This window comes from Nesoenas mayeri (assembly GCF_963082525.1).
Source record: "Nesoenas mayeri genome assembly, chromosome: 23".
In the NCBI taxonomy this organism is placed as follows: domain Eukaryota; kingdom Metazoa; phylum Chordata; class Aves; order Columbiformes; family Columbidae; genus Nesoenas; species Nesoenas mayeri.
In genome coordinates, this window is record NC_137574.1 from 6181566 (window position 1) to 6192021 (window position 10456).

The 10456-nt window shown below is 54.9% G+C and overlaps 1 protein-coding gene across 1 annotated transcript; it reads left to right on the forward strand.

The window, feature by feature from the left end:
- Positions 1-4764: 4764 nt before the first annotated feature.
- On the forward strand, positions 4765-10022 carry LOC308048902 (ubiquitin carboxyl-terminal hydrolase 42-like; the record flags this gene model as incomplete). Its single annotated transcript, XM_080358231.1, has 12 exons — positions 4765-4882; positions 5565-5765; positions 6208-6318; positions 6394-6496; positions 6641-6708; positions 6875-6945; positions 7488-7570; positions 7808-7919; positions 8174-8314; positions 8532-8632; positions 8884-8980; positions 9945-10022. 12 exons carry the CDS (start codon positions 4765-4767, stop codon positions 10020-10022), a joined length of 1284 nt encoding a protein of 427 aa, XP_080214357.1.
- Between the last annotated feature and the right edge of the window lie 434 nt (positions 10023-10456).

The following is a 10456-nucleotide window of genomic DNA, read 5'->3' on the forward strand; positions in this document are numbered from 1 at the left end:
CAGCAGCAGGTCTGGCCCCGGCTCAGCAGGCCGGGCAGCGTCAGGAGATGATGAGCAGGAGCTGTGGGGAGGCGGGGAGAGCGTCAGCCCTGGGACCCCCTGCTCTGAGGGGAGACCCCAGCCCCGCCATCCCCCCTGCTCAACTCACCATCTCAGGGCAGACGTGTGATGGCGGCCACGTCCTCCCCTCCTCACCGTCCTCCAGCTGCTGTGGAGTCGCTTGTGCTGCGGGAGGGGATGTGGGGGAGGTGATGGCGGGCACCCCCACGGCAAACACGGCCTCTGCCATGGTTGCCCACCCACCCCGTCCTCCCCCTCAGCGTCACATCCTCGTCACTGTCGGTCACGTGCCGGCGGCGATGGCGGCGAGAAGCCCGGTGGCCCATGGCTGCTGTGTGGTGGCACAGCCCAGGGACACTGACTCTGGGAGGCGGTGGCTCCCACAGAGACGGGGGGTCCAGGACATGGGCAAGGGGGGTAGAGCTGGGGGAGGGCTGAAGAGAGGAGGCGGGGCCAGGGCCGGGGGCTGCTCAGCCCTGAGGCAGCCCCACGGGCGCCATGTCCAAGCTCAGCTCGGCCACCGGCAGAGCCGCCGCCTTCTCACATCCACCTTTGCCAGCACAGGGCGGCAGGGCGGCCAGTCTCCTCCCTGAGGTGACGCTGCCCCGCATTGGTCCCCTGGGCTGTCACTCTGCCCTGCTTTGGGCCGCCCTTCCCTGAGCTGATCCCGGCTCTGATTGGCCCCCAGCTGGTCAGGCTCCTGCACTGCAGTGCCCGCCCTTCATCTGAGGTGCTGACCTCTGATTGGCTGCTTGAGCTGTCACTCTGCCCGACACCTTGCCCCTCATGTCATGGCCTCAGCAGAGGAGGATGCGATGGCGGGAAGCGCCAAATTCATCTTCAGTGTCCAAGGGTTTTCTCCTGGTCTTATGCTGACGACTCACATTGGGACGTGCATAATCAGCCTGTGTTCTGTCACCTTCAGCAGCTGCTTCTTTGGCAGAAATGGCTTCAGAAGCTGATGGAGTAAAAAGATTCTCCACCTCTTGGCTCAGGTTGGAAGGAACCTTCCTGGATTCTCCACAGGCAAACAGAGCTTCCATCACTGCGGGTCCCATCACAAGATTTCTGAGGTCCAGGGGCACTGCACAAGATAAAACCGCATTTTTCACTTGAAACAGTCCATCTAGAAGATGAACGTCAGGAGTAAATGCCCTGGAGGAAAAAATGGGTGGCTACTGGAAAACTCTGAGTCATGTTCCCTTTAGAAACTCAGTTCCCAGAGAAAGTGTTTGTTTGGGTTTTTTCCTCTTGATTCTGCAAGTCCTGCATTAAAAAGCTGCTCCCAGCGCATCTGTCTGATCTGCTGCTCTGAATCACATCAATAGTCAAAACCGCTGTATTTGCTTCCCTCCCAACTAGAGCAAAGTAAACACCTGGATTTCACGCTCTTTCCCAAAGAGCTGATCGTAGGAAGTTACATTCACATCCCAGGATGGAAATAAAGGGAAAGAGGAATAGGAAAAGCATTCCAGACAATGGGAAAAAAAATGGAAAAACATTCTATAAAGGAGCAAATATTTTCCAAGAGGCATCCACCTGTATTTCATATCAGAAATACGCTCAGTGCTGATGTTTGCAACACGAGGTGTACAATGTGGCATTCTCTGTACTGCTTTAAATCTGTTAAATAGTATTAATAGACAAGTAAAACAATGATAAACTTTTATGTAACCTTGTTTCCATCAGAGTGCACTCACTTCACCTTATTTCCTCTGACAAGCTGTTCAGCTGGCCATATGTGAGAGATTGTAAGATAATGTCTTGAGGACCCGTGTTGGAAATTAAAATGTGGGAAAGCAAGATGTGTGGTTCAAGCCACCTGGATGATAAAGGAAGATCAACACTGACATGACCATCTGGATGGTCAAAGACATAATACTAACATAATAATATATAAAGGGCCTTGGACAGATTACTTAGAAGTATGTTTCTCATAATTGTAAAAAGTTATAGCCCAGACTGGCGAGAATGGTATCTCGGGCTGGATAACCACCCCCAAGTGCATGGGATGTGTGAATGTCCTTGGGCCTGGTCTGTGAATGAGTGGAAAAACAAGTGAGACAAACATCACATGAGTTTAGTGTGTTTCTAATAACAATTAGTGGAAAAACACCTTTTGTAAACATCTTAGTCCAGGCCCATACCTGTAAATCCTAGAAATTGTGAATGGTGAATAAAGAAGGCAGCCTAGGCCTAGGTCAGATCTCTGCTTGGCCAGGCTCTGCGCTCCTTCCTGAACAAGATCTCTGCCTCTGCGTGAATTTCTGTCCGAGTCCTGGTATGCGTCATTTCTAATTGCCGCAAAAAATCCTGCAGGCGATCTGGAACTGTGAGCAGCACAGACCACACGGCACCGTCTCAACAGCAGAAGCAACTTTCCTGCCCAATAGGGTTTGCTCCTTCCCCCCACAGCTTCTCCCCTCAGTGTTGTCGGGATCTCCCTGGGCAGGCTGAGCGCTGACCCTGGCAGGCGGCAGAGTCCCTGCCCTGGCACAGCCCTGGGGTGCAGGGACCCTGCTCTGCAGGACAGCCCTGGGCACCCCTGCCTGCACATTTACATTTACACCCCACAGCCATCCTGGGGAGAACACAGCATTCACGTCTTGTCACTCTGACAGCGCAGAAGGCAACCCCTGCTCTGCAGCTCATCCTCTCCTCTGCATCAGGGAATCTCTAAGAGTTGTCCTTACGTCTCTTGTAAGCTCTGCAGTGTGACAGGTATCAGAGTCTGCCATGATTTGCAGATGCAATGTCCTGCAGCCACAGGCTTAATATTTGTGAAGATTTCTCTCCCAGTGATGTCTCAGCATCCTCCACCCCATGTTGTCTTTAACCTCTCTCTGCCTGTCTCCTGTGTCCTCGGTGCTGCAGGCAGAGCCCTCAGCCCTGCTGCGTGTGCAGAGGAGCTGCTCCTGGGCAGAGCTGTCTCTCTGCAGCGCTGCCGCTGCCATGAGCTCCCTGTGTCCCAAGAGCCCAGCCCAGCTCACAGCACAGGAGCAGCCCATGATGTCCCTTTCTCTGTCCCCTCTGGGCTCCCTCCAGGTGTCCCTGGGGCTCCAGGGACACATTCTTTCAAATAGCTTCAAGTAATCAGTGATGATGATTCTCTCTCCTCTGCACAGACACTTCTTGCCAGCATTATATTCTTCCTCTTAGAAAATAAACTGGTATGAAAATCACCTCTTCTTGTCCCATCATTAGACAGGACGCCAGGAAGGTTACAGCAAAGGATCTAATTTCTCCAAGCTGAAGGAGGAATATCTTCAGTTGAATGGATTTAGTAATTTTATTCTGGTTTTATACTCATAGGTCTACAGAGACATTCAGCAATATTTGGCCATGTCATGTCTGTGCTCTGCAGCAAAGCCTTTGCACACATGGGCTCTTGGACACTCGGTACCAGGTTTCCTTGTGGCAGGTCAGAGCTGGGCTGGTGCCACAGCTGGGGTGGTTCAGCCCAGATGTGAGGCCATGTCCTCAGCCAGGGACCTGACTGGGGGAGCTGGAGCTGTCAGTGCTGCAGACAGAGCTGTGACATGGATGGAATGAACTGCCAGGCAGGGTGGCAGGAGTTAGTTCATCTGGTCTGCAAGGACAGCAGCCGCCAAGCACAGCAACAGTCCAGATCAAAACTCAGCCCAGACCTCTAAGGCAATTCAGGGGCCCCATAATGAGCTGTTACTACTGCAGGAACAGTTAAATGAGAAAGAAAGACACTGTGTGGCCACTGATGAATTTAATAAGGGAAAGCAGCAATATTCTCTGTGTCTCCTGTCCTCCTGCAGGTAAATAATGGAAAGGGGCTCAGTGATCCCCTCCGCCAGTTCCCTCAGAACACTCAGTGCACTCAGAGCACAACTGTTCTGACTGTTAAAGACTGAGGCGAAGAAGGCATTTAATACCTCAGGCTTTTCACCTTTTTCACCCCCCACCACCTGGATTCCTCCTTTTGTGCTCTGCCCGCTCCAACAGTCTGTCACTTGGTTATATGGTCAGTTTCTCCTCAAGCCACGGAGAGCTTCTGTAAGCGGTGAGACAGCACACAAAGCACATCCCCTCTGCTGCCCACCCTTGGAATTCCCTAGAAATCTCTACAAACTCACTCAAGGAGCAGCTTCACTGCTGTTCAGATCAACCAGCAGGTGAACATGGGGCTCTGGAACATACCACAGGGCAACAGGGCAGTCCCGAGGGGACAGGAGGGCAAAGGGGGACCTGGAGACACCTGAGAGCACCCAGGTGCCCAGGGCTGAACAGGCCTGTGCCTCCCAATGGGACATGCTGCCCCTCGCTCTCCAGGCGCAGGGTCACAGTGGGGCCCTTTGTGACCTCACATTGTGACACCCACTGCCCTGCATGTGCTCAGCGCAGCTGCAGCCCCAGCCCACACTGTCCGGCAGGACGGTGACGAGACAGGGTGTGAGCACGGAGCTGGCGAGAGCCCCCGAGCGTAGCCCACGTCTTTGATTGAGTTTGCGATTTAGAGAATCTTTTTGGTTGGAAGCGAACCGTTAAGATCATTGAGTCCAACCATACTCTCACTTGAGCTGCCCCTGGCAGACTCCCCTCTGCCCCTGGCAGACTTGTGCCGAGCACTCCCCAAGTGCAGCCCACGTCTTTCCCGGCTGCCCTTGGCAGACTCGTGGTGTTTCACCAAATCTTCCCCATTCCTCACCTATACCTCCTTCCCAAACCCACGAGATGGCAGACAAACACCCCACCTGCCGCATGGTGGCCCTGGAGGAGGACAGGGCTCCCCAGGAGAGCAGCTCTCCAGCAGAGCCCCAGGAGCTGTGCACGGCCCAGCACCTGGAGATGGGTGAGTGAGGGGCCCTGAGTGTCTGGGCAGGGCGGGGGCCAGCGAGCGCTCCCTGCTCAACACCAGGATCACGTTTCCCTGCACGCTGGCAGGGGGGTTCCACAGGTGTTGGCCAGGATGCTGCCTCAAGTCCAGGGCTGCTCCGAGCTGGGAGCCGGCCCCAGCACAGCCTCTGCGGGCAGAGGGGACCCAGCTCCTGCTCCTGGGCACGGGCAGCGAGAGGCAGCTGGGCGGGCAGGAGGCAGCCCTGCTGTGGGACGGGGACCTTTCCTGCCTGTCTCAAGCGAGTTCCTCACCCGCTGCACTGGGGGCTTTCCCCGTCCTGCCTGGCTCCAGCACCGCAGCCCGTCTGCCGGGCACCCTCCAGCCCTGACACGCACGGGGAGACTGTGCCGGGGGTTGATCCAGGTCAAGACTCCAGAGGGAAAGGAAGGTTGCTCAGGGCACAGAAGTCAGAGTGTGGATTTGTTGCACTTTTGGCAGAGTGAGCAGAGGGACACGCTCTTTTCCAAAACTGTTCCTTGACCAGGAACTTTCAAGAGCAGTGTTAGGCTTCCCCCAGTGTTTCTGCGTGGGAGGTTAGAGCTTGTTTTCCTGGGTGCTCTGTCCAGAACTCAACTTTTCAATCTGCTTTTGTGCAAGAACATGGACTCATCTCTCTTCCAATCTGGTTTCTTGGCAGTCGTTGCTGAGGGAATGGCTCCGCCGCAGAGGATCCTCTTTCCCCCGGAGAAGATTTGCATGGCCTGGCAGCACAGCCAGAGAGCTGGAGCGGGACTGCACAACCTGGGCAACACGTGCTGGCTCAACTCCGTCCTGCAGTGCCTGACCTACACCCCTCCTCTGGCCAATCACCTGCTCTCTGGGGAGCACAGCCGGGCCTGTCAGTACTTTTGGGAACATTCCAGTACATCTATTGAGCAGGGCCCAAGGGCTCCCAGAATCTGGAAGCTGATCTAGGAGAAAAGTGGCCCTTCTTTGTCAGCTCCCTGAGTTGGTGTTCTCTGAACACTCAAGCCTAGAAGCAGCTTGTTGTATCTGGATGTGTCCACTTCAGAAAGGCACCTCTTTCTATCCCAGGCTCTTGGTCCCTGTTCCTGCAAGTTAAACTCCTTTGCTTACTGCACAGAAAGCTTCTGTCAGTTCAGCATCCCTCTGAAGAAAGCTTTCTGTGCATTAAAATGTCCTGGGCTTGTTGGGACTTGGGCACCTTGGGAGGAATGGAGAATTCTTAGAACTGCAAGACCCCCATTAGGTTTCCCATCGCTGTGGATATTTTGCAAACCTCAGGAGCTTCCCTCTCCCGTTCCTCCCTCCCTCTCCAGGTCGCCAGAAAGGCTTCTGTGTGATGTGCAGGATGGAAGTGCACGTTCAACAGGTCCTGCATTCCTCAGCCAGTGCCATCGAGCCTTGGGCTGTCATTGATTTTCTCACAGGTGAGTCAGTGCAGGTGCTGTGACATGATTGATGCCGTTCTTGTAGGAGAGAACTAGTAATTTCTTCTTTCTTAGAAATAGGAGAAAATTTCCAGCATGGCAGGCAGGAGGACGCCCACGAGTTCTTACGCTGCACCGTGGATGCCATGCAGAGAGCTTGTCTGAGCGGAAACAGCGAGTAAGTGCAAGCAAATTGTGTTTCCAGCGTTCCCAAACCCTTTGGAGTCCTTGATGTCCTCCCCTCAAGGAGAACTATGCCCAGGGCTTTCAGACAAAGCCAGACTCTTGGAGGAGATAACTCCACCTTCCCATTGCTTTGCAGCTTGGACATGTCGTCTCAAGCAACTACCATCGTCCACCAGATCTTTGGGGGCTTTCTGAGATCCAGAGGTACTTTTCCACTGCTATTGCTCTCCTTGGAATCATCTGTGCCCTCCTGTTCTCGCATGCCTGTGATAACAGCCGATGGTGTGACTGACGCAGTGGGTGTGAAGAGCGTAACCCGGCACAGTCAGTCGACTTCCCCCGTCACTGAGCATTTCCATTTGCCTTCCAGTCACATGCTGGAGCTGCCAAGCGGTTTCTGATTCCTACGAGGCCTTCCTGGATGTTCCTCTGGATATCAAAGTAAGAGAGTTTGTAATTGTGCTCCAAGACGTCCCAAGGCCCCTGTAGCTTTCCAGATCCCAAACAGTTGGCTTAAAAACGTATCTGACAAGAGAGGTTGGTGGTGGGCGGGAGGTGGAATGGCCTGTGTTCTGCAGAGGCCATGGCAGTGGTCTCCCTGTCGGTGCTGGTTTCAGCTGGACAGGCACACGTGCCCCTCTCTGCACTGTGACGTACCCACCTCCTTCTTCCCTTGCCCTCCCTCAACACCCGTCTGGCTCCTAGGCTCGTGGGGGTGTTGTTTCCATCACTGGTGACACCCATACCATCGTAGCTAAACTGTGCGGTGCCACAAAGAGGTGGCTCTGGAGAACCCTGGGAATCCCTGGGAAATGAGGGAGATGTTCAGCATCACACCCTCTTTCTGCCTCCTGGGCACTGCTTGCGGGTTCACAGTGGGTCTCCTTAGCGTCATCAAGCTCGTTTTTTTGTGTAAACTTCTCGTAAGTGTTTGGGTGTTGGAATTTCCCAGAGCTCAGGGCTCTCCCTTCTCACTCCTCCAGGCAGCCGCATCTGTCACCGCAGCTCTGGAAGACTTTGTGAAACCTGAGCACCTGGATGGCGAAAACTGCTTTAAATGTAGCAAGTAAGGCTATTATTGATGATGTATTCATACTAGATCCTGTGCGAAGGTGTCATTGAGCAGAAGTCAGCTTTTCACATTGGATTAAGGCACAGTAATGAGACGCAGGCTTTTTAACAGGGCGTTATGGTACTGAATAGCCTTAAAAGAGTGAAAGGATGTGTGAGACAGGAAAGGCTGTCTGGCCTTTGGGGGAAAAAATGGTGTGTTTCAGCCCTTGGCTCTGTCCTGGCTTTCAAGGTGTGACAAGATGACTGCCGTCTCCAAGAGGTTCACAGTCCATCGTGCGCCCAAGGTTCTCACGGTGTGTCTGAAGAGGTTTGAAGCTTTCACCGGCGACAAGATCAGCAAGGTGTGTGCACAACTGGAGTGCAACGTTCTCTTCCTGGAGCGGGTTTCCCAAAGCCGGACGCTCTGTCACAAGCTGCTCATGTTGAGATTTTCACGTTCCCTTCTGGGGACAGTTCCCGTGGGAAGACAAGTGTGTCCTCTGCTCCCACAGAGCTGCTTTAGTCCATATGAGTTTCCTGCCACCCAACTCGGGACATATTGCTGTGTCCTGAAGTGTTCTGGGGTCATTACTGAGCCCTCCTGGTCTCTCCGTAGGTTGTGGAGTATCCCCAGTACCTGGATCTTCGCCCGTACATGTCTCAGGCAGCTGGAGAACCGCTCCTCTACTCCTTATACGCCGTCCTGGTGCATGGAGGTGGCAGCTGCCGTGCAGGACACTACTTCTGCTACATAAAGGTGAAAAGCGACTTCCTTCTGAACAAAGGAAAAATGTATCCTGGGGAAAACTGACTTTCCTGGCCGTGTTTCTGACAGCCAAGGATTTGAGGGGAGAAGGTTTCCTCAGGGGCTGGAATGCATATGTTTTGAACACGGCTGGTTCGGCAGTTTTTGGCCTGTGTTTTGTGGAGAAGCCGTGCCATTCATCTCCAGATATCGACGCTTTTCTTTGCAGGCCAGTGATGGACTGTGGTACCACATGAACGATGAGACTGTGGATCTTTGTGACAGCGACACAGTCCTCAGGCAGCAAGCCTATTTACTGTTTTACATCAGGTAATCACAAGTTTTAAACTGTGTTCAGAACACATTTCCTTTTCCTGGCTTTGCTATTTTTCTTCTCATCCTGTGGAGTGTTTCTGTCATAGCAGACAATTACCACCTGCATCCTTCAACCCAACCACATTTCCCATTTGTGGTCCGAGTTGCATCTTCTCTCTGTCATATAAACTGTTCCAAGAAAATGCCGGAAGCCGGAGGAGGCTGCAGGAACAGCCCTCAACAGAGATCCCTCTTTTTTTCCCCAGGTGCTCTGATTTGGAGGTTGGACAAAGGGCTTCTCCCTCACCAGCACCATCAGGAGCCCGTTCCCTCCTCAGTCAGTGGGCGGCCGGCAGCAAGCAGGTGGGTTCTGTGGGACAGCAGCATCTGCCCCGTAGGACTAAGGTGGCTGTGGGGAGGTGGTCAGGGCAGCAGATGGACAGCGGGTTTCTTTTGGGGATCTTGGCAGCGCTCTCTTTTCCCTCCCACACGGCAGCTTTCTGCACAGTTGCAGCACGGCTCCCACTCCCAACATCCTCCTGAATCCATCCCATTTGTCCTCCTTGGCCCCTCTGCAGCCTCCAGGGGCCTTTGAGAGGCCATTAGCTGTTCCCTCACAGCTTCTGGGGGTTCCCCACTGGTGGGTCCTGTCAGGAGGAAAGGGCAGGAGCTTCTCACAGCTCTCTTTGCAGGACATGGCGGGGGGCATGGAGGACTCTCCAGAGGACAGCAGCTCATCCGCACCAGCCATCACCAGCCAGCAAAGCCGGGCAGGTGCCCAGGAGGCAGCTGCGGGCTGGCCGTGCCCCATCTGGCCAGCAAGGATCAACAGCAGCTCCTCCGTGGGCTCCTGCTTGCGTCGCTTCTTCCATGGCTTTCTCAGGCTGGTGTCCACAAGGAAAGCTGCGTGCCCGCTGCGCTGTCACTCCCGTGACCGTGTGCTCCACTCTGCACGAGAGGACAGCAGCAAAGAGGAGCGGGGATTCAGCCCTTCAGCCCCCTGCCAGGAGAACAGTGCCAGGGAGAGGCCCAGGAGCAGATCCCCGCACTGGGGCAACGATCTCCGCAGCTGGGTTGTGGAGACCGCGGACTATGAACATTCAGACGGGAGGAGGGGGAGAAGCAGTCCCCTGAGCTGTGACCACACTCACAGGGACGAGGCAGCTCCAAGACCCTCCAATGGCAGCTCCCAGTCTGCACCAGCCCCTCCAGTGCCCTCCAGCAGCAGCTCCCAGTCTGCTCCTGCCCCCAGAGCTGCTCAGGGGCAAACCCGGCCAAGGCGGAGAGATCGGAGCAGATCCCCGCGGCGGGACTATGATCTCCACAGCCGGTTTCTGGAGATCACAGACCAGCATCACTCAGCAAGGAGGACGAGGAGCTGGAGAACAAGTCCTCCACAGTCTGACCGAGCCCTAAGGGGTGATGCGGCTCCAGGGCCCTCCAGCGGCAGCTCCCGGTGTCGTTCCTCACGCAAAGCTGCTCGGGGGCAGACCCAGCTGAGGCAGAGGGAGCGGAGCAGATCCCCGCGGCGCCGCTATGATCTCCACAGGCAGTTTGTGGAGATCACGGACTGTGACCCCTCAGCACAGAGGAGGAGGACGAGCAGGAAGGCTTCAGTGCCCTGCAGAGGCAGACGAGGAAAACGGTCGGTGGTGACGGGGGCAGATTGCAGCCTGGATGAGGGAGGACACAGCATCTGACGCCTGTGATGCTGGAGAGGAGGAAGAGGAGGAGGAAGAGTCCAGGAAGCAGCAAAGCTGCCCCAGCAGGACCAAGCTGCCCCAAGGGCACCAGCAGCCAGTGCTGCCTCTGGCAGGAAGAGCTCAGAGAGCCCTTCCA